The following is a 24,774-nucleotide window of genomic DNA, read 5'->3' as shown; positions in this document are numbered from 1 at the left end:
TATGGGCCATGAGAGCTGGTGTTAAATCAGAATCAATATACATGTCACATACTGTACTATGCTGCACCTACTGCTTCTGCACTCATAGGTACAGCCAGCCAGAGCTTACTGTATAACCTGCTTTAACGTGTGCCATGTGACCACAACCAGCCAACCACACAGAGGCTGGTATGTAGGGCTGATTGCCTGTTACCAAGAGCCTTATAGTAGGGAGCATCTGCAGTTACTGAGCTACATTCCTCTGAGAGATGCCCGAGAGGGTAAATTTCGCACAAACATTAGGAAGTTTTTCTTTACACAAAGAACGATAGACACTTGGAATAAGCTACCAAGTAGTGTGGTAGACAGTAAGATGTTAGGGACTTTCAAAACTCAACTTGATGTTTTCTTGGAAGAAATAAGTAGATAGAACTGGCGAGCTTTGTTGGGCTAAATGGCCTGTTCTCGTCTAGAGTGTTCTAATGTTCTAATGAGAGTAGATGGATGGTAAAAAAAGCAAAGGTGGTGTCAAAAAGGCGAGAATAAAAAAACGGAAGACACTTGAAAATGACGCGGCCAAATGTGCCAAACGGAGTGGCTTTTTAATTAAAAACCTTCAGTTTGAGAGCAAAAGTCTAAGTGGAGACGGAGAAAAAAATAAGTAAGCTAAGAATTTGCAAAGCATTTGTTCGCATCACACAGACTATGTTATCTGCCATAACACCACATAATTAATTTACATGATTCATAAACTTAAACAGTAATTTGCAGGCAGTGCTGTATTTTGTTTAGAGCACTTTTTATTGTGACACTGATGCCACCTAAATGAGACACTTGTGGTCCTCTAGCCCCTCAGCAGCAGCCTCCATTCTAATTTGCTGCTGGTGATACTGAAGAGCCATAACCAAGCAGCAGCCATAAAGCCTTCATTTCAAAGGGAGCAGGTAGGATTACTCTGAGTGAACATTGTGATAAAGTTTATTATGCATTATATGCTGTAATATTTGCCTATATAAAAAGCGCCCAGAAATTATGAATGATTTGACATCACAAGTAAATCTTCTTTGACCTGATCAGAAAACTTTCTAATTAAGGTTGATTTAGACTAAAAATGTTTACAGTTTTTATGTGCCATCAGAAGCCAAGCCAGGAGGGGGTAGGCCTTGTGTGTCCACAGAAAGTGCTGCTGTCACTGTGAAGGGTTTAGGTGAGCTCATTATAGGATGGATTAGTTCAGTTTCGCTATAGCCTCCTTGTATGCCTTATATTACTACAGAATGATTATACTTTTTCTACATGTTAAGTTTGTCAATACACAAAATCCACTACTGAAAGTGAATAGAAGGAAAATAAATATATATATATATATATATATATATAGGAACAACCTCAGAGATCTCTGTCCAGAAGGGTGCAAACCTAGGAACAGCTAAGATACTGCAAAGAACCCTCAAGCTCCCAGACCTCTGGTTTGGGCTGGAAGTGAATATGCAAGGGTGAGCTGAATGTTTTAAAAATAATATGTGGGTGTATACTGTATATAGTGGGCCGGTCTGAGGCATGAAACTCCCGGGCTGAAAATGAGTCCCACTCTGGCCCTGCTCACACGTCACATGGTACCAGAACTGGGGTCTTGCACAAATGGATCCCCAAGAGGCACATCATGTTCTGTACCACCGGAGCAAGATGAGGCTTCTGTAAGTGCTCCTGCCCTTGCCCGTGCCAGAGATGTGCTGGTGAAGATGGGTCCCTCGGATGACCCAGAGTGTTTCCTTTTCTGCTTTGAATGCACAGAAACACTGATGTGCTGGGATAGGGGAGGCTGGGGAGCTATTTTGACCCTGTTTTTGACTGGAGAGGCTCTACAGGTCATGTGAATCTCCCTCCCAAAAGGCTTGATGATCATGACTTTCTGAAGCAACAGGTCCTCCTTCATACAGCTATGAGCCCCTTGGCCAAGGGGTACCAGTTTCATCTGTGGCAAAGTGATCCAGATCGCCTTGTACAGGGACAGGTCCAGGTCTTAGTAGACCCGATTCAAAACTGGTTTTGTGGGGACATCTTTAAGCACATTGTGGAGAAGCTAGCTGTTGATGCAATCCTGTCAGGGATAAACGAGGACCTTTGTGATGAGATGCTCTAGAATGATGTCCACTCGGTGCTAGACTTGACCGACAGACTGAAATGAGCCCAAGCCACACTGAAGCAGAAGGGCTATCCTGACTTTGTACCAACTTTGACCCATCCAGCACATCCCCGCCAGATGACCAATCGCCTCGGGTGCAAGACATTGATTCACATGTCACAGGCTATGTCTGCCCAGATGGAAATTGGCGAAGACAATATTGTAACTGAATCCAGTGTTAAAGTACATGTACACCCGTAACGCCTTCCAGAAGCAAAAAGGAATGGTTAAAGTGGTGAATACAATATTATTTATCTTGATATTCAGAAAGCATTTGATAAGGTCCCACATGAGAGGCTGGGCATCAGCCTCTCATGTGGCACTAAAAGAGGTGGGAGTTCAGGGTATAGTGTGCAGAATTGGCCCACTCACAGGAAGCTGAGGGTTATGGTGTGAGGAACCCAAATAGAACTGTGTGATGTTGAGAGTGGTATCTCTCAGTGGTCAGTACTAGGGCCACTATTATTGTAAATATATACTGTATATAAATGATTTGGACAGGAATATAAACAACAAGCTGGTTAAGTTTGCAAATGATACCAGGCTAGTTGGATTGGCAGATAATCTAGAATCCATTGTACCATTACAAAGGGACTTGGACAGCACACAGGCTTGGTTAGATTTATGGCAGATGAAATTTGATGTAAGTAAATATAAAGTATTGTAAATAGGAAGTAAAAATGTTAAGTTTGAATACATAATGAGAGGTCTGAAAATTGAAAGTAGACCTTATGAAAAGGATTTAGTGGTCATAGTGGACTTATCACTATCAACTTCCCAACACTGTTCAGAAGCCATTAAGATAGCTGAATGTTAGGTTATATACCATGATGTGTAAAGTACAAGTTCAATGAGGTTATGCTGAAGCTTTGTTATACAGTAGTAATGCCTCATCTGGAGTAGTGTGTACACTTTTGTTATCATGGCTACAAAAAAGACAAAGCAGTGTTAGAAAAAGTCCAGAAAAGAGAGACCTAGATGATTCTGGGACTTCAGGGAAAAAGTTATGAGGAAAGATTAAAGGAGCTGAGCCTTTTCTATTTAAGCAAAAGAAAATTCAAAGATGACATAACTGAAATGTTTAAAATTATAAAGGGAATTACTACAGTGGATCGAGACTGTTCCTTTAGAATGAATACAGCAAGAACACAGGGACACTGTTGGAAACTTAAGGGTAAATTTAGCACAAACATTAGGATGTTTTTCTTCACACAGAGAACAAGCTGCCAAGAGTGTGATAGAAAGTAGGACTTTAGGGACTTTCAAAACTCAACTTGATGTCATTTTGGAAGAATTAACTGGATAGGACTGCCAAGCTTTTTTGGGCTGAATGGCCTGTCCCCGTTTACATTTTTCTAATTTTCTAATGTTTTAATGGGTAGGGCAGGTGGCCCTACCTCTTAGCAGACCACCCAAAAACACAGTACACATAGTAAAGAATACATTGACATAAAGGAACTAAACAATCGTCAACAATGAACGAAACAGACATAAATGAGAAATCTGAACTCCAGACAGAAACTCTGACTTAAATAGTCAGTACAGAAAATGGATAAACTCCAAATATCAAGATATTATGCTCCAAAACCTGCTGCCTTCTACCAAAAAGATTATGTTCAAGAACAATTTTAGCCTTTAAAAATGGTTTTAATTTCACTGCCTCCTAAAGTTACTGGGGATATAAACTGAGGTTTTTTTAACTTACCGTAAATACGTTATAGACTAAAAGTAAAGTATATAAAAGCATATGAAGAAAGGAGTAATACAATATATAAAATAATTAGTGACAATTCACTTACTCATAACATCATATGCCTTGGTAGGTCTGTCAGTGTGAGTTTGTGGTCTTGCTGTAAAGACAAATTAAACAGCATTAAAATAATAGTGACAATGCCTGTGATTCTTAGGTAAATGGATAACACACCACCTCCTAAAAGGCCTTATCAGACTTAGAGCTTACCATCAATGGACAGCAGCACACTGATTACAGAAAGAAGATTCTAGCTGCTTCTTTGGAGCTACTGTATATAGAAGTCCAGGTTGACTTTTAGACTAACTCTTTCTATATAAATAATGTAACATAAGGCCTTCAAAGTTATTAGTTGGTAGTACAGTAAGAGAAAAGGTATAACAGATGTTAAGAGATTACTTTAAATTAGCAGCCACATCAGAAAAACGTCCACTATAAACACCCGTTACTATCATGAGTAGTTCTTTAACAGTAATTTAGTGTACGACGAAGGCTAACCTCCGTTAAGACTGGCAGGATTTAAGACCATAAATATTGCATTTTTTCGTTGGTCTGTCTGAAACATTAAATATCTTCCACTAGTATAGTATTTGTAAAAAAAAGTCATATGATAGTATCTTTGTAAATGTTAATATTTTTGCTCATTATAGTAACTTAACACCAGTTTTTGAGCAGAGGGAGCCACAGTAATGTAGAACTCCAGCTAGTGTTTGGTGTGTCTCACATCAATGAAAAAAGATATTTTCAGCCTTACCAGGAAGTACAGAATAGTGTGCTGAGCCTAAAGCAATCCTCTTTGTTCACCAATGATTGTGCTATATTATTACATTTGCTGAGGACACCACCAGCATAGACGTGATCACCAACAGCTTACAAAGAGGACATTTAGCTTCTGACATACTGGTATCAGGACAGCAATTGACCCTTATTTGAAGCAAAACCAAAGAGTTTTTTTAATAAGCAGGAACAGGAGACAGTCCACACCTCCATCAACACTGGGGAGGATTCTATGGCTAGGGTCGCCAGTCTTTGAAGTCATGTGAGTAAAACATTTTTCAGAAAGGATGTCAAATTAAGATTGTATTTTAAGATATCTGGAAATGTATTTAGTATATCTTAAAATATATTGCACATATTTGAAAATATGTCTATTTTAAGATATGTCCAATGAATTTCAAGATAACTTGAAATAAGACTGTAAGCATTTTAAGATCTGAAAAATACAATATTGAGATATCTCAAAGTCAAGTCAAGAGATCTCAAAATCACTTCCTCTAATATTTAAGTTTCAAAGGGACTTCGAGACTATTTTATGATATCTTCAAATGCACTTCAGATATCTTTAAATGTTCTGGAAGTTATTTTAAGTTATCTGGAAATGTAATCAAGATATCTTAAAGTGTTTTTCAGATATCTTCATCTTGGCACACATTTCAGATATATAAAATACATTTTTAGATGTCTCAGATTAATTTCATGATATCTTAAAATGAGTCTCTGCTCCATTTCAGATATCCCTTAATGTATTTTAAGATATCTCAATATGTTTTAAGATATTTTGCCAAATACATGAAATTATTTTAAAGGATAAGTTTGGTATTTTTTAAGTTAAAATTGTTTTTGCACAATCTTAATATATATTAGCTTGCACACTTGAAAACATCTACTTTAAAGTAGCAAAGGTTTTGATTTAAGAAAATGTGTCTTCCCTTTTTCTGAAGCATGATTTTGACAACAAGAGTAAATTGGAAATTATATATTTTATCACAACCCTGCAATGGTCTGGCACCCTGTCCAGGGTCTGTTGCTGCCTGTTGCCCTATGCTAGCCAGGACAGGCTCTAGCAGACCCCCTTGACCCTGTTCAGGACTAAGGGCATTGGACAATGACTGACTGACATTTTATAACAGATTCTTGGAACTGTTTTCTTGAGATATGGCTATGTTTGCTGCTCACTTCTCTGCTTGCAGAGGTCATTGCGGGTAGAAATATGACAACATGTGGAAATAAAAAAAAATCCAAAAATGCAAAGGCAGAGTGTGTGAAAGAGCAGATTGAAGTGCTAAAAAAGTCACTCTTGCTGAGGATATGATAATATTAAAACTAAGGACAGTGTTTCTGAGTGAATACTCAATAACACTAACTAATACCAATCGATCCATAAGCACACAGGGAGAACATGCAAACTCTACGTTGAAGCTGGAGCTATGAGGCAGGAATAGCTCGGTGTACCACTAAAACATTTCTGCTAAACTTACTGAATTTCAACCTGATTAAATTTGGGTGAATTGGCATTTCTAAATCGATTCTAGTGTGTGACTGCGCGTTCACCCTGCAATGGACTTGCACTCTGTCCAAGTATTGTTCCGCCTTGCTTTCTAGAATAGGATCCAGCTGTCAGGTTAGGAAGATGCATGCATGGATGGATGGATGCCTATAATGTTTGAAGCAAACGCATGCTTTATCAAAGTAGTGGCAGTAAGACAATCATTTGAAAATAAAGAAATAAGCTTCTTTGCAGTAAGAGAATATAAGAGATTGTAAGAGTGCCTTTTCAGTTATCATTGTCCAGCTGTCTGCAGAACAGAGACAGCAATGCAAATCTGGCCATCAATATTCAACGTCAATAACAGATCTTGGTAATAACTTTCTGAGGCAAATCTACACCCTTGGGGCTAAAAGAGTGCCAGAAGAGAAGACAAACAAAGTAGTTTGTGAAATGACTTGCAAAGCTAGTCTCTTTTTAAATGGCTGAATTGCACAACAGTAGTTTGATTTTTGATTTTTTGTCATAAAATGACATGGATATGTGAGTACTCTGACATTTAATGTCAGTAAATGTAAAGTATTACACATAGGAAGTAAAAATGTTAGGTTTGAATACACAATTGGTGGTCGGAAAATCGAGAGTACACCTTATGAGAAGGATTTAGGAGTCATAGTGGACTCTAAGCTATCGACTTCCCGACAGTGTTCAGAAGCCATTAAGAAGGTTAACAGAATGTTAGGTTATATAGCACGATGTGTGGAGTACAAGTCACAGGAGGTTATGATCAAACTTTATAATGCACCGGTGAGGCCTCATCTTGAGTACTGTGTGCAGTTTTGGTCTCCAGGCTACAAAAAGGACATAGCAGCACTAGAAAAGGTCCAGAGAAGAGCGACTAGGCTGATTCCAGGGCTACAGGGGATCAATTATGAGAAAAGATTAAAGGAGCTGAGCCTTTACAGTTTAAGATAAAGAAGATTAACAGGTGACATGATTGAAGTGTTTAAAATTATGAAGGGAATTAGTCCAGTGGTTCAAGACTGTTATTTTAAAATGAGTTCATCAAGAACACGGGGACACAGTTGGAAACTTGTTAAGGGTAAATTTCACACAAACATTAGGAAGTTTTTCTTTGCACAAAGAATGATAGACACTTGGAATAAGCTACCAAGTAGTGTGGTAGACAGTAAGACGTTAGGGACTTCCAAAACTCGACTTGATGTTTTTTTGGAAGAAATAAGTGGATAGGACTGGTGAGCTTTGTTGTGCTGAATGGCCTGTTCTCATCCAGAGTGTTCTAATGTTCTAATTTCTGATTTGAAAAATGGATGTATTCAGTAAGTTTTTAGGGTTTTCATCACAATGGGACTTCAGTAAAATAATGAATTTTACCAGAGTCCCATTGTGATGAAAGGCCTGAAAACTTATTGTAACGCTGCATGGTGCCTTCCACCGCTGCCCAATTGGATTCATGGTATTGTAGTAGCCTGCTACCCTTAAAAGGACTGCTAACTTTAAGCCACACAAAGACAGAAAAGTGTGTAACTTGGCAGAGTTGCTGTTTTAATAGGTGCCACTGACATCACCAATGGCATGCCAAGTCATGCATTTGGGGACTCGTCTCTGGCTGATGTAATTTGCCAGTACTGTTTCACCATGCTTCATTTTAGAGCATTCATGTTGAAAGCAATATTTACCCTGATTGTGCATAAACAACTTGCTTCAAAAATATCAAGCTTATGCTTTAAGATACCGAAATATCATTTACAGGTAAACTAGAATACAATTTAAGATATCTAAAATACATTGCTAGATAAGTGAAAATAACTTCCTAGTAATTTCAAGATATCTCAAATGTATTGCAGGTTATTTTAGAATAGGTAGGGAATCCTATTAACAGAATAGAAAAGTTGACAGAAACTAATTTTGGGACGTCTCACAATTTATTCCAGATATCTTAAAATGCATACAAGGCCAATCTGAGTTGAGCTCAAAGGCGTACTACAGATATCCTAAAATGTAAATAAACATATTTTGAGATATCTGGAAATGAGATTCAGATAACCTTAAAATATTCACATTTTCAGAAACCTCAAATTAATTTTATGAAATCTTCAAATAAAAAAATGAAAATCTTAAATGTCTTGATCTACACACAACAATCTCTACAATTTAATGTATGATGTATTCATTGTCTTTCTTGTCTGTTGATGGTGTTGCACTTTTATTACTAGTCTGTGGGAAATATTAATTAAATTGTACCGAGTCTACATAACAATAAACTACAGTATATTTAATAATAATTTAATAATAATATAATAATACATTTTATTTAAATAGCACCTTACCCATGTTTAATATGCTTCACAGAGTCTCAAAACGAAACAGCAGGTTTACGTATCATTGGATACAAATGTTTCCTGAATGGAACACTAAAAAAGATACAGGATACATAAAGTATTAAATAGAATAAACAATAAGCCAGAGTAAAATACTAAATTCAATACTAAAAGAAAAGCCTTATATCATTTGTGATATAACAGAATACACACAAATTACACTGAGCATCTGGACAGAGAAGAAAACTGAAAGAGGGAGCAGAATGTCAGGTTAAGACAAGTTAAAGCCTTCCTGAAGAGATGAGTTTTAAGGTGTTTTTTAAAAGAATGAAATAAGTCAGCTGATCTAATTAATTTAGGCAAGTCATATTTAATGAATAAGATAAGACAGTAATTACAAAAGTAACAACTAAAGATTTATAAAACAAAGTAACACAAAAATACAGCTATCTAAATAAGATCCCCCTCTATGACAAAACTAAATTTATCGATAAAATGCAAAACTGAAAATTAAACTAATAAGCACAAATTTCAATGAGAACCACTTGAAACATTAAATACTGGTACAGTGCTGTGACTGCCACTGTTTGAAACTTGTCATTGGTGCATGTAATGGTGCATTTAAGCAGAAAACCTTTTTACTGAAATTGTTCAGTGAAAAAGGCTGCACAGAGATGCATAATTGATCAGTATTTTATTCAGGCATATGGTTTAAATTTACTTTAAAGTTAAGGTGTACATATATGAAAAGCCAACCCACATTTACCGAAAAATACAGGAGGAAAGCATTGCAGTGTATATTATAAGGCTGGTAGGGCAGGACAATGGCCGCAGTGGTTAACACTGATGCCCCAAATTCTGCATCTATTAGCTGTCCCCTAAATTTGTCAACAAGCGAGACCAGTAAGCACGTCGCTGTATTGGGAGGCAGATGTATTAATAAGGTACGTGCGCGTTTATTTGACTCTTGTGTCGGAATTTGGTAAAATACCTGATAGAGACAAATTTACTGATTTTAAATTAGCCAGGACAGGTGATAATGGTTATTTATATGTGGTTGCAATTTGTCCAGGGCTTCTTTATGCCTTACTTTGACTCCTCCACTCCCGCAGAGTACAGACACATATACCGGCAGTTGTATTCTATTATCTTCATTATTCATATATTATTTGTTAGTAGAACTAGACTCCTAATGTGCATAACCCTCCTGTTGCTGTCTGTGAGCTGATGCAAGCCCAAGGTTCAAGCTCGCCGGCGACCAAGCATCCGAGCCGTTGGGCTACAATAGCTGGGGTTGTCGCGTCCAATCAAAGTGCTATAAGTGCTGTAACTGCGCTCCCGTCTCCTGCTATTCACGAGACCGCTTTATTGCCAAGCTTCTCCGGGTATTGCAGATCCCTCAGACGCTATGTAAGAAGCGCGTACCTCTGAGGTCTTTATGGAGAGATGTTACAATATGATTTATATTTAGTTAATAAAATATATGTTTCTTATTATTTTTCACAGCCTAATCTCATCCTACCGAATGACAAAAACGAATGTTTTCCTGGCAACAATTTTTTTTTTATTAAAAAAGTAATATTTATGCTCCCAAATAGTGTTGCCAATTAAGTTGAGGTTTTGGGAAACCCACCAAAAGTAGCTCGGTCCTCGATTTCGGAAATGACCCCAGATCTCTGTACCCACTAACAACTTACTGCATGTTGCCAATACCTTGGGCCGCCAGAATCTATTAATTGCAGGTTAAATGACCATTATGTTCCAATCCAACCCTGCTGAAGAGATTGTTTCGAGGAGAAAATCTCGCTGAATACACACTACAGTTTTCTATTGGTTGTACGAATATGCCCTGTTATCAGTTATTTTACTCACTGATCTAAAACAGTAAGTTAACTTTCAAAACAGTCCATCCATCCATTTTCTAACCCGCTGAATCCGAATACAGGGTCACGGAGGTCTGCTGGAGCCAATCCCAGCCAACACAGGGCACAAGGCAGGAACCAATCCAGGGCAGGGTGCCAAACCACCGCAGCTTTCAAAACAGTCTCCAAACACAAATGAATGTATAGCAAGCGTATACATATTTTCCAACTTGTTTAAAAATTCTACGTCTTTATTCCTTGTAATTTTGGGACTTTAACAACACTGGTTACATTATTAGCTTGATATTTAGTTTATTTATGGAGTCTTACATATTTACGTTTGCTCTTTTTCCTTCTTTACAGCATTTAACTCGTAGTTTTTTCTAGTATTCCGACCTAAAATAAAATACACATACAAAATAACGTAACTTTCTCGTCATGTGATAAACATGCTTAGAAAACTGTTAAATAAAATAAAAAGTAAACGCTCAAAAGAGTAGAAGTGTTGTCTAAATTAAACTTGCAGCTTTGTGAAGGACGTGACATGACACGACGCTCCCCTCTACCCTCTCAGCTCCACTGTCCGAGCTCCAAAAAGCACACAAACCGAACCACGAGACCCTCGTCAGCGTCTGTCACTTGCCTATCACAACCAAAGTTTGAAGATGACACGACGAAAAAATTTCATCATGATGTGTACTTTTAAATATCCGTACTTAACAGACATGTAAAAAAATTTAATAAAATTACCTTAAGGTGTGTGGTCAGAATCTGCAAATGTAATTGGAAATCGTCTCTTAGTAATGTAACAAGGTATCTTTTCTAAGTTAACTGGAAATCTTAAAAAAAATACCGGATGGAAGTAGGTTTCTATTTCAAATGAGCTGTATTGCCTGTAGCTGCTAGCATTTGGCAAGGCCAAACCGAAACAGTAATAATCTTGCTTCCTCTCACATTTCCACCCTGATTTTGAATGCTTAACTTTATAAACACTACTTTCTAACATATAAATTAATAGTATAATGACCATTGCAAGTCTAAATGTACGGTAGATACTCTCTCTCTCTCTCTCTCTGTACAATGTTTTAGCATAAGCAGAGTTGTGACACAGAGCCGTCTTAAGCCGCTTTTCCACTGCATAGTACGGCACGACACGGTTCAGTACAGCTCACTTTTGCGGGGCTTTCCACTGGGAACAGTACCTGGTACCTGGTCCTTTTTTTAGTACCACCTCAGCCGAGGTTCCAAGCGTGCCGAACTGTTACCAAAATGTGACGTGTAAACTCTGCTGGTCACTGATTGGCCGGAGAAAATCGTCATTACTGCGTCACTGGCTATTCTTTTCTTTAAAGGTACAGACACGCGGAAGTTTCGAAAGTTCTCCAGCCACTGAGTGTTTGTAAAACCGGGAACAATCACATCCCACCACTCTGAAGCACGGTTAAATGTCCAAACAGATGGTCTGTTGCGGCGACTTTTTTGCAAAATGTGGAAGATCTGTAATATACAGAATCAGCATTTTAATGTTACACTGGCAGTTAAGTTCATTTTATGCTTTGCAACAGTGATAAAAGTTAGCTAGTGATGTGCTTTTTAGATGCTTAACCTTGCGCGTCGTCGAGCTAAAGTGTTGTCGTTGTCTGCGTGTTGTTGTAAAAGTTCCACGGTGTCACGGCAGTAGAGGCGGCGCAACTCTAACGACACGTGAATAATCCCACCCACTCTAAAGCGGTACTAAACTGCAGTCGAAACGCAAACCGAGCCGAACTGAGCCGAACCAAGGTGAGCTGTACTGAACCGTGTCGTGCCGTACTATGCAGTGGAAAAGCGGCTATACAGTACCAGGTTCTACATGGAGTTGGCCTGTTCTCCCCATTTATTTACAGATTGACTTGTATCAGCATCAGTGAGTTTGTACAATCAAAAACATTGTGCTCATTTCTTTTATTACCATACTCTCAGCAAGAGCGATTTGTTGTTCATTAAAAAAATTGATTATTGGTTTGTGCTACTTCGATCTGCCATATTACACACCTGGGGCCTCATGTATAAACGGTGCGTACGCACAGAAATGTAGCGTAAGAACTTTTCCACGTTCAAATCGCGATGTATAAAACGTACACTTGGCGTAAAGCCACGCACTTTTCCACGGTACCTCATGCCTTGTCTTACGCAAGTTCTCCGCTCGGTTTTGCAAACTGGCGGCACCCAGCGTCAAAGCAATGGTACTGTTCTTGTGCTATTACTCATTATTTTCATTACGCGGCTTTATAAATACACAGAAACTAACCGCATATTGTTTATTAGTGTAATGTATCTGATTGTAATTAACTTGTAACAATATAATGGTAGAGGGAACAGCCATAGTATTCCAAATGCCATAACTGCTTTAGCGTTGTTACTCTCACTTCTTCTTTTTCTTCTTCTTCTTCTTCTTCTTCTTTCAGCTCCTCTTGTTAGGAGTTGCCACAGCGGATCATCTTTTTCCATATTACTCTCACTGCACGACTCGGAGTATTTATATCACTGTATCTGAGTGTGAATCACAGCAGCAGCTGATCGGAAAGAGAATTATCGGTATACAGCTTTAAGGACACGCTGTCTCAGCCACTGCAAAATGTTTTAAAGCCTTTCCTGTACAGACCTCGCGGTTCAGAAACAGTTTGAATCCCAAGAACTTTAAATGCACTCAATCAATTGCTCCTTGTAGAACTGTTTGTACTTATAAGTACAATCACCACACTGTAAACTTGCACTATAGTTATAATATCTCACAACCTGGGCCACTTTATAAAGCGCGTATTTACATGTGATGACGATATCATTTTTAAGGTGAAATGCAGCAAAACATGTTTGTTAAATTATACAGATAAAACTTTAACTTCATTTAAATAATCTATATTCTTCACTGGGAGTGTCGTGAAGGATAGAATAATTAAACATGTACTACGAAGATATTTCAATGTTCTTTAAACGTTTTGAAGAATCGGCGCTAAGCTTACAGATGGCTTAACGTCTATTACAGAGTTGATTGTATGGCGATCGGTTACTTGGGGAAAGAAAAGCAAGGACTCTTGGGCGTACGCCAATATATATTGAATATAAAACAGAAAGAGAAAATAACAACACAGCTAAAAACGCAGCGACAAATTTCGACAAAAGATAAATGCTTGTCATGAGCACGATCCCGACAGCAGCTGACTCAGGAACAGATCCGGCCACAACATGGCAAAGTCGTACAGCAGTCACATTCTCTTTTTGACTCCGTAACAGATCCGTCTGTATTCCGGCAAGCTCAGTTCGTGCTTTTGTGGGAGGGACAAATTGATCCGCCCACATTTCGTCATGTACATTAATTGACAGTTCACTCTATTTCCGCGAGAGCTTAAGTTAACGTGAGCGTAACACGCTTATGTTTTGAGTTCGCGCTCAAATTTGCGCGCCACAACGAGCAGTCTGAAAACATTTACAGACAACGGAATTGTTTTGGGAGGAAGTGAGTCAAAAATTAATTTTTAAAAGTTGTGAGAAGTTCAGAAGCTTTTTACATATAGTTAGCTTTGCTAATTATTTTTAATGTGTCGCTATCATAGCAGATTAAGGTGAAATGTTAACATGTCACTATAATCATTTTTAGTATTTGTACATATTTAGGCCACGATGTTAAATTCATGTGCTGAATATTTTAGGCACCACCAAATAAGGGTTAGTAGGCGCTGTGTTCAAAATTATTTATTAAACGTTTTGTGTTGAACGTGGGCTTATTTCAGATACGCTAGAGGAAAGCAAAAACTGATTTAAGACATTGTTTTCTAACCTTTTTGTTTTTCCCATGTAAGTGGCTTCGCGACCGCTGCAGAGGGTTACGTTCGTGAATCATCTAAGCGGGGGGCATGTCAGAAGACCAACTAGTGAATCGAGCGCGACCGTCCGTCAGAGCTGGGAAAAGAGGGTTGGGTGTTCGTCCAGCCAATATGGGGAAATGTGGTTTAGGCGAACCGCCGGTCACGAAACACTTTTAATTCAACGGACCTACGCCTGTGGTAGTTTGTTTTAAACTTTTTCAGTGTCGGTTTAGTTCATGAAAGGTTACACAGTTTAGTCTTTTTCTGAGTTCTTCGCTTTAATAAAGTGCTAGGATTCAGGTTGCACTCCTAATATTTGTACAAAAATTACATGATAAAAATATATAAACGTTTTATTTAATTTAGATACAAAAAGTAGTAACGTTAATGTCTTTTTATTTAAAATGTTTTTGAACAATCCTGATGGGGATATATACTTTAACTAGCAACATTTGTCAAGCATAATCTGTACATTACATGTATTTTTCTCTGTCCTTTTAAAATTAATGGCTGTGAATATTCAAATTAGACTGGTAAATATATATTCACATATATGGTATCTTGCTGGCTTCTGCTAAGTAATAAAAAAAAATCCTTGTAAATTAATTAGTATCTTTTTTGTCATATTGCAATTTAAGTGATATAGGTTACAATTTAAGTGAGGGCGGCATTGCAGGAGTGCTGCCTCGCAGTAAAGAGACCGCAGGGTTCACATCCCAGGTCCTCTCTTTGTGGACTTTGCATGTTCTCCCCATGTCTACATGGGTTTCCACTGGGTGCTCCAGTTTTCTCCCACAGACATGCAGATTAGGTGGATAAAATAAATTGTCCCTAGTGTATGGTTTGTGTGTTTGTTCACCCTGCAATGCACTGGCACCCTATCCAGGGTTTGTTCCTGCTTTGCACCCTATACTAGCTGAGATAGGCTCCAGCAACTCCCACAACACTGCTCATCATGTTAGAAAATGACTGACTGACAATTTAACTGATATGGAGACATTTACCTGTCAGTAATGATTTCATTTATTATTTGTGGTGGCTTTTGTCTAATCCTGGTACACATTTAAAAAGCTATTAATTAAATGTGTTTGTATATCTGCTTTATTTAAGCAAGGATCACCTGCAGTAGTAGTCTTTATTTCATTACCTCTTGCATTATTCCTGATAGGTAGTAGCTATTTTTGTCATTTTCTTATTCACTTAATGGAAACCAGGGTTGCATGAGCTGCTGGATCCCATTCCAATTAGCATTGGGCCAAAGGCAGGAACAAATCCAGGACAGGGCACCAAGGCTATTTTTGTTTTAATGTCTGCAGTAAAGATAACAGCATTTAATGTTTGTGTGTGTGTGTATATGTATATATATATATATATATATATATATATATATATATATATATATATATATATATATATATATATATATATATATATATATATATATATATATATATATATATATATATATATATATATATATATATATATATATATAAAATTATTTTATTTATTTATTTTTGGTATAAATTAAAATGTGGAATTCTAGTGCAGATCTGGAGACATCACTTGAATGTTTTTTATTTTTATCAAATTGACAGTAAAAATCATCCTTTGTTTTTAAGACATGTATATTTTGTAGCATGCTATTCAGTGGGTTTGGTGTGCAGCCCAAGCTTAAATTTAACAAAAAAATACTGTTGCTGGTTTATATTTGAATTAAATAATGTAAGCTGCTTTTTTAGCTAGCTCAAACATTATTTACATATTTGCTTACCAGTAAGCAGTGTGTACACAAAGTTACACACACAATATTTTACAATAACATGTTAAACATACTTTTTACTATTTACTATTTATTTCTGTGTATATTTATGACCTGCAGTTCATGCATCGTGGTGATCAGTAGTGAGAAATGGCTGATTCTGTGGTATCGGGTTCAACCCTCAGACGGAGAGCACGCAGAGATGTTGATAGGAGACTTCAGCAAATGAGGGAGAACTGCAGATTTAACTTTGCATTCAGAATTAGGAATGGGGAAAGGATGGAGGAAGGTGATCTTGGAAATGAGGAGAGAGTGGAGCAAAATGACTTTGAAAATGGAAGTGAAGTGGAGAATGAGGATGTTCAGAATGAGGGTATTTATATAGACAACACAGCAGACATATTTGCATGTCCTCAGTCAGCAGACTTTTCTGAAGATGAGTCTGATTTGGATCTGCATTCTGATGAGCATTTAGAAGAGCCATGTAGCCTCCGTGACAGTATTTGTAACTGGGCTTTAACCTTTGGAATATCTCTTGTTGCTCTAACAGCACTTTTAGGGCTGTTGAGACTTTATCATCCTGAACTCCCAAAAGATGCAAGAACTCTCCTCAATACTAAAAGTGGGTATTCTATTCAGAATAAGGTTGGTGGCCAATATTACTATTTTGGTATCCTTGCTTCAATCGGTAAAATTCTGTCAGATACCATAAGTTCAGTCACAGAAGGCTTTACCCTGAAGTTGCAGATCAATGTGGATGGGTTGCCCTTATTTAAAAGCGCTAGCATTCAGCTTTGGCCTATTTTGGGACTTCTCCTCAACCTTCCTATGAAAGTGCCGGTTGTTATTGGACTATTTTGTGGACAAAACAAACCAAAGTCATCTGAGGAGTTTATGAAAGATTTTGTTACCGAGTTAAGGGAATTAGAAAATGGGTTTTCTTTTAATGGCAAATTGCTCTTTCTGAAAGTAGATTCTGTTGTGTGTGACACACCTGCCAGGGCTTTTTTAAAGAACACAAAAGCACATAATGGATATCATGGATGTGACAAATGTGCACAGCGAGGGCAGTATGTCAACAACAGGATGACTTTTCCTTTAACTGAATACACACTCAGAACAGATGAATCTTTTTCACAAAAACTTGATGAAGAACATCATCAGTTCGGCTTGCATGCTTTTCAAGGAACAAGCATTGGCATGGTATCACAGTTTCCAGTTGATTACATGCATTTGGTTTGTTTGGGGGTTGTCAGGAAATTGTTAAATATTTGGCTCAGAGGTCCTTTAAATGTTCGATTACCTGCAAACATTATTACTAGGTTATCTGACCGTTTAAATGACTTGCGACCTTGTATACCAGTGGAATTTGCCCGGAAACCCAGGACACTGAAAGAAATTGACCGCTGGTAAGCAACAGATTTTAGATTGTTTCTACTTTACACGGGCCCTGTTGTTCTGTGTTCATTCCTGGATAACAGGATGTATAGCAACTTCATGCTGCTGTTCTCTGCCATCTCAATTTTAGTCAGTCCCGTGCTTTCTTCATTCTACTGTCAGTATGCTCAAACATTGCTTCAAACATTTGTGAACCATTTTGGTGAAATTTATGGCAAAGATCAGCTTGTATACAATATACATTCTTTAGTCCATCTTCCTCTGGATGTACAGCGGCATGGCTCCTTAGACTGCTTTTCATCTTTCCCTTATGAAAACCACCTCCAAAGACTTAAGAAACTTGTGAGAAAGCCTGAACGTCCACTTGCTCAGATTGTACGAAGACTGTCTGAGCGAACTGCTTGCACACCCACTGGTCTGGTATCAAAGTCTTTGGAAAAACCACATTATGTTGGACCAGTTCCAGATGGACTTTCTGTACTTCGACAGTACCGGCAAATGCGTTGTGAACAATGGGTTATTAAAGTTTCAGCAGCGGATAATGTGTTCATTATAGGCGATGATGTATGCATGATATACAATATTGTTGAATCCAGTGAACAAGTCTATGTTGTGTACAAGGTGTTTTTGAAGAAGTCTGTCTTTTTTACCTATCCATTTAAGTCAGATTTCCTAAATATATATTGCATCTCTCAGATATCCGAAACAATCAAATATGCAAATGTGTCAGCCATCAGTCAAAAGTGCATAGTTCTGCCCCACAGAGGAGGTTCTGTAGCGATACCTTTACTTCATTCTCAAAAATATTAAATCCGACAGTTATTGTATGTAAATAGCATTTTTATTGTTCTACTTTTATCATTTTTATTTGTGTATAAACAATTTTTTTCTATGGCTAATGGGTAAACTTGCTGCACATTGCAAACTACTATACAAAGCTTATCTTTAATCCATAGTCAAAAAAGCATTCTTGGTTTTATTAAAATGAGGGATGAGGATGTGCTAGGTGGTATCACCTGCTGTTTGGATAATGCATTTTGTGTGCAACATGTAAATATTATGTTTATTTTAAGCATTGTCTTTTTTTCTTTTGCAGGATGTTTCTGGTAGTTCAGTTTTTAGATGAAGAAAAAGCTGTGTCTGTTATACCACAGTCTTGGTACAGTGATGGCACAACCTTTTGGCCAAATTATAAGAGCGATCAAAGACTCAACAAAGCAGTAAGATATGCTGAGGAACCAGGCCCTGACTGGACCAAGCATGACGTTAGAGTACTAAAGTCCTACGGTAATTGAAATGTTCAAGATACGAGTCGTATGTCCCTGACTTAATCCCTTTCACCAGAGAAATATTGCTGTAAAATATTGGTTTCTTGCTATGTTCATTTTTTTTAATAGAAAAGCAACAAACATTTGTCTAAGGCCTTATTTCCATGTTGCAGTCATGTGATTTTTCACTGTCTCCAAGCCTCATTTCCAACAACCTTTATACGTTCATACTAGTGTTCATGAGAAATCAGGGCCTAGTTCACACCTTTCATTAACATGCAACTCTAGTGATTATCCATCCATCATCCAACCTGCTATATCCTAACTACAGGGTCACGGGGGGGTATGCTGGAGCCAATCCCAGTCAACACCGTCCGCAAGGCAGAAAACAAACCCTGGGCAGGTCGCCAGCCCACCACAGGGCACACGCACATATCCACACACTAGGGACAATTCAGAATCGCCAATGCACCTAACCTGCATGTCTTTGGAATGTGGGAGGAAACCCACGCAGACACGGGGAGAACATGCAAACTCCACGCAGGGAGGACCTGAGAAGCGAACCCGGGACTCCTAACAATGATGCAGCAGTGCTACCCACTGCGCCACCGTGCCGCCCTCTAGTGATTACATTTATCCAAATTGAAATCTAATCTTACTTTTTAACGTAGGTCTCTTACAATTTTTCCTAGTTTCACTTTGGTGGTAAAGTGCTATCAAACTGTGATGCAATTACAAAAAAAGAAAATATGTGAATGCGAGGTGTAAATGGGGCCTAGGTTGTAGTGATTTAAAAGATCACAGAAGTGATAATGTTATATTGCACATTGCTTACATCACCTGATATTAACTTTTTGAAATGCTTTTAGGAGACTACATGTCTGCATGGCAAGGGATGAAGAAGTCTTTGACGTGTCAAACTTCAGAATTGGATTCAGATGATCAGGAGGATATAGGCAGGGTGAAAAGAGCACCTAAACCAATGTAAGTTTGATTCAACTTCACCTGTGTTTTATTGAATGTATGAAACTTTTGTTTTGAGTAATATATGCACATTTAATCTTCTGTACACAGCCACTACTATGGTGACACTGACTATGAAAGTGAACATGAAGACTTGGCTAATAAAACAAAAGTTCCCTTGACAAGATTTTCAAAACCTCAACAGTCAACTGGACCTTGCATGTTCTCCCCACATTCTGCACCTCAGGTACCATCACCACCTTTACCATCTGTGCCACCTTGTCGCTCACCACCACATTCTTTGCCTCAGGTGCCACCTCCTTACCAGTCACTATCGCTCTCTGAAAATACATCTCAACAAATTTCCACGAGCCTTCCAAAAATGAAAAACACTTCTGAACTCTTCAAGCTACTTACAGAGTTGGTCAATGTGGAACAGAACCAATACCTTGTACTGGTAAGTTATGATCAGAACATTGACTGTACTTGTTTCACATATTCAACAAACGTTTAACGTTATCGGAGCATAATTCAACAAGTTATTAGTTATGTAGTGGTATTTGTTGTCCTGTTCATTTTGTGCCAGTATATTCCTTGATTTTTAGTGTTTTTTGGTTTTTAAGATGTTGAATTTTATGTTCCAAAGGATGTTGTTTTAACATATATGAGAGTTAGGATTCATTGCCTTTTCAAAGTATTCAAATGAATAGTATCCTTTTTATATTTTGTTGGTATTTATTTTTCAGCTGCAGATCTTCATATCCTTACATTGCTCGAACATGTGAAGCACCAGCTGTCACAATTGGCTGTCATGATCAGTTCACTATCTGGGCGGCTAAACATTGAATGCTCACCTGATATGCCAGAAGAGGTCCAGTTTCCTTTACAATCATTGGAGGAAGTGGATGACTTTGAGGCCTGGTTGAAACAACCAACCAATGCTTTGAAGAAAAGAACATGGTATGGATTGCAAAGCTAGACTTTGTTCTCTTTCTGGTTTTGTTTAATTTTAAAATATTCACTTGGATTTTGTCATACTTTTAAACAATTACTAATTTTTTTGTACATAATAGGACAAGACCAAATCTACACATTATATGCTAATCATAGGCAACATAAGAAACTGTAGAATCAGTTATTTCTCAATGGAAAATATGTTATGTTTCTAAATTAGTTATAAGGTATGGCATGATATGGGTATAATGTCTGAAATAAGTCTGTCTGCATTTTTTTTTTCTTTAGTAATTATTTATCATGGGTAAGTACTGTATGTTTTTACACACAATACCCATGTGACTTTACAATTATTTGTGCATGGGGATGTAATATTTACATAAGTGTCATCCCATATTTGCACTAATATAGTTGTTTTAACTGTTAGGTGGGTTATCTGTTACAGGATGTTTATTGTGTAAGGGACTATGTTTAGGAAAATATTTAATAGCTCTACAGTGTCCTACAGTTACAAGAAAAAATTCCTTTTACAATAACAAGAGTTGCAAATATAAATGATGTCATTTGAGCTTTCTGAACATTACAATCCATGAATTTTGCGCTTCCTTTGTTATATACAGTACTATTATTATTACAAAATTAATGTCTACTGGATTGAATTACAGTTAAAGTTGAAGCGAATATTCAGCTGTTTTTCTTTTTACTTGAAATTGTAACTTTTAGCAATATTTGTCAGAATGCCAATCATCACATCAAAGTCAAAAGACATGCTTCAGAGTGACCATTAATGCTGTTTATGCATATATATTAGTATTTTAATTCTAAAGTCACTGCCTGTATATTATCTTTTGTCCTTGTAGATTTCTGTACTGGCATCTATCGGAGGACAAGATACCAAGCGTGTCACTTGGAATATTCTTTCACATATTTTTGGAGATGATGTTGCAAAAAAGATAAACTGGAAGGGAGTGAATGAAAAACGGGCCTTCAGTCAAATGGCAACCAAAACTCTTATTATGCGTAAGTATCAAGAAATCCAACTATGAGATTAGTCTAATTGTAGTAAGATATTACATTTTATGCCTTTGGTGGCTCAGTGATAGTGCTGCTGACTTGTAGTAAGGAGACCAGGGTTTGCCTCCTGGGTCCTCTCTGTCTGGAGTTTGCATGTTCTCCCTGTGTCTGCTTTAGTTTCCACCCACTGTTCAAAGGCATATAGGTTCAGTGTATTGTAAAATGGCCTTTGTGTGTGCTCACCCTGCGATAGACGGGTTTCCTGTCCAGGGTTTGTTCCTGAATGTGTCCCAAAGCTAGCTGGTAAGCCTCCAGCCCCCCATGACCCTGGTCTGAATTAAACAGATTAGAAAATGACATTTTAAGATATAGCCTAAGTGTTTCAGATTTCTGGAAAATAGCAATTATTAAATAAAATATTTTTACAGGTGTCTATCTAACACTTTCTGCTCCTTCTAAAACTCCTGCCACATTCTTAGGAGTACTTGGAGTTTCCTGTACATCAAGAAAGAGCATTAGGAGTGGGTTTCAGGTTTTTATGCATTTATAACAAAGAATCCTATATTTAAACCCCAAATAATAAGTAAAGAATTAGAGAAAAACTGCAATCTTAATTCAACCTTACAATTGAATTGTTGTCAATATTTCCATATTGAATATTTTTACACTAGCTCTACAAAAAAAGTCAGTCCACAATCTGTACACAGCCTTCATTGATCAGTATTAAAAATAAGTTCACTAAAATCAAGCATAGATGATTTCATATCATTTGTCAAACTTGCTTCTCCTGTATTCAAAACATGTTGCTGTGTGGTCATTATGCAGTAGTGCAGTGGTTCTCAAACTGAGGCGGGCCCCTAGGGCGGTGCAAAGTAACAAAATGGGGGACACAAAGATGTGAAAAAAGAAAACGAATTGAAAATATGAAAAATACATCTATTGAAACCAAAACAAATTAACTTAAACTACATTCTGATGCTAGAACAATAAATATAGAGTTAGATAAATGTCGATCAGTTAAGTAGGTATAATAAAATATGCATCTATGATATATCATTAATTTAAAAAAAGAACAAATTGGTATTGGTGGGCTCCTTTCAAAAAAACATTAGGGGGGCACGATTAAAAACTGTTATGAAAACTTGGGTTGCAAATACTTAAAGGTTGAGAAACGCTACAGTAGTGCAAGTGCCAACCCTTATTTCACCATTTCTATTAGTGGAAAATGCCTTAAAGCAGGGGTTCTGAACGTTGGTCCTGGGGACCCCCTGTGGCTGCAGGTTTTTGTTCCAACCAGATTCTTAATCGGTGACAACACCTGATAGCACTGATCTCATTTAATTAGCTGTTTTTTTTTTCTTTTATTCGACATTCAGAAAAGTATAGCAGCATGATTTTTACATTTATAAGACATTTATAAATATTTCTACTTTTGCTATAGATTTAAATGCTTAACTCTCTTTTGTTGATTTCATTATACTTTGTCCTTTCTCTGTGCAGTTTTTCCCCCTTCATTGTATCTTATTAATGACAACTTAAAACGAGCAGAGCAGACACGCTGGCAAACAACATTGAATAATCAAAGGCTGCAGCTACTTTAGAGTCAGACCCACTAATTAGTAAATGGATTAATTAAACAATTAGAACACCAAGAATGAAAATCAACATGGAAAATACTGTTAAAAAGAAAAAAAAAATACATTATTCCTATATAACTGCTTGGTACATTTTAATATATATATATATTGTTTTTTTTAGCAAACTTAGTTTTCTAATCAATGTATTGTTCCTTAAACACAGAACTTGGGAAATATCAGTTCACTTAATTAGCCCAGGAGTTCAATTAAAAACAGAAGCTGGTTGGAACAAAAACCTGCAGCGACGGGGGTCCCCAGGACCGACGTTGAGAACCCCTGCCTTAAAGCAACTGTTTGCCATTTAATGTTTCTGATAATTATTTTTCTGTGTTTGCCTGTAGGTGCAGTCCGCCAGAGTCATGTGGCAGCCAAAGCTACAGATGTGGAAATTAATAAATTTGCCATTAGATGGTTCAATTTGGCATCTGACCGTGGTGGTGGTCGCAAGGAGCGCTGCAGGAGAGTGCAGGCAGCAGTGCCTTCTGAATCAGGACTGATATAAATACACTTTAGTAGTCAAGTTTATTGTTGTTTTTACTATTTTGGGTAGATTACGTTATTTTTGTACTTGCATCCGACACTTTTGTGCAAATGTGTTCATTTTTTATTTCAATATTTTAACCATGTTACTGGATATTTGAACTGTTAAATACTTAATATACTGTATTAATATGTTTGTTTGTAATTGTAGTTACAGCTTTTGATCCATGCAACTGCACTGAGTTTACATAAAAAGACAATAAATAAACCAGTTATATAATCAAAGTTGTCATTGAGTTATTTTTCTCTTAACTTTCAATACTAGACACTTAAATTCTATGTAGAAAATACTATTTAACTCAACAGGGCCTTTAGGTGATATTGCTATAAATTATGTCATGAGTTGCAGGTTTTTTTTCTTGTGTTTTTTCTTTTTTTTTTTTTTTTTCTTTTCATGTTGTGTTTGGAAAGTGCCACCAACAAAGGTATACACTGCCAACTCAACTGGAGTTGAAGTAAGCTAGCATCTCTGTAGAATCATTTTGAGACCTTAATTAGTCCATTCCTTGATTTCTCGAGGCTGTTCTTATTGACCATGGCATAATTAGGTATAATTAAATATTAGGAGGATGACCCTGTGTTACTCATTCGTTAAGGCAAGATCATAATTTCATCTACATTCTTTCAATATTTCACCAAAAGTTAGCCCTACTTGCCTTACCAGATTAGAAGCTGAGGTAATTTTAAGAACTTGGCTCTACAAGGGCCAGATCTGGCACAGAGTCAGTCTGGGGCTGTAATGAATGTGTGCCAGAAAAGGCCCGGATTTTAACAGAATTCTTTGATGCTGGTCCAGCTCTGGTTTAAATCTGGTCCAGGTAAAAAAAATCCTGATCTGTGCCAGTATTGGGCCGTTGTGCAAAAAGACACTGGACCAGGTCTGTATGCCAGATCTGGTCCTGATGTTATAGTATATCCGGGCCATATCTGGAACGGTGTCCATTTGCTGTCTGGGCGAGGCTCATGAAACACATGTTTAATAATGTGCTTTAGCTCCTAGTCCTATCAT

General features: G+C 37.4%; 2 protein-coding genes across 13 annotated transcripts in view; one reads left to right on the top strand and one right to left on the bottom strand.

Annotated features, from left to right (window-relative positions):
• The window catches only part of LOC120524825 (E3 ubiquitin-protein ligase TRIM39-like), a 110,750-nt gene extending 99,115 nt beyond the window's left edge, over nucleotides 1-11,635 (bottom strand). For 6 of the 11 annotated variants that reach the window (XM_039746599.1, XM_039746660.1, XM_039746676.1 and 3 more), the window contains exons 1-3: nucleotides 11,587-11,628; nucleotides 8,532-8,615; nucleotides 3,964-4,014 (exon numbers count right to left, since the gene is read on the bottom strand). In XM_039746599.1, the coding sequence (XP_039602533.1) occupies nucleotides 3,964-4,014; nucleotides 8,532-8,535 (55 nt within the window). In that variant the 5' untranslated portion in view covers nucleotides 8,536-8,615; nucleotides 11,587-11,628. Of the gene's footprint in view, nucleotides 1-3,963; nucleotides 4,015-8,531; nucleotides 8,616-10,714; nucleotides 10,797-11,134; nucleotides 11,373-11,411; nucleotides 11,546-11,586 lie in introns of those variants that run through there. The other 5 variants (XM_039746617.1, XM_039746626.1, XM_039746609.1 and 2 more) reach the window with 5 other exon arrangements.
• A 1,881-nt stretch (nucleotides 11,636-13,516) lies between these two features.
• Nucleotides 13,517-20,557, top strand: LOC120524815. 2 transcript variants are annotated; one of them, XM_039746586.1, is made up of 5 exons: nucleotides 13,517-13,880; nucleotides 18,486-18,676; nucleotides 19,527-19,641; nucleotides 19,732-20,077; nucleotides 20,367-20,557. In XM_039746586.1, exons 2-5 carry the CDS (start codon nucleotides 18,487-18,489, stop codon nucleotides 20,403-20,405), a joined length of 690 nt encoding a protein of 229 aa, XP_039602520.1. In that variant the 5' UTR covers nucleotides 13,517-13,880; nucleotide 18,486; the 3' UTR covers nucleotides 20,406-20,557. The 2 variants fall into 2 exon arrangements, with proteins under 2 accessions (XP_039602520.1, XP_039602511.1); XM_039746577.1 differs by lacking the exon at nucleotides 13,517-13,880 and adding an exon at nucleotides 15,783-16,636.
• The last annotated feature ends 4,217 nt before the right edge of the window (nucleotides 20,558-24,774 follow it).

This window comes from Polypterus senegalus, chromosome 1, assembly GCF_016835505.1.
Source record: "Polypterus senegalus isolate Bchr_013 chromosome 1, ASM1683550v1, whole genome shotgun sequence".
Lineage (NCBI taxonomy): Eukaryota > Metazoa > Chordata > Cladistia > Polypteriformes > Polypteridae > Polypterus > Polypterus senegalus.
This window is presented reverse-complemented; position numbering and strand designations above follow the sequence as displayed.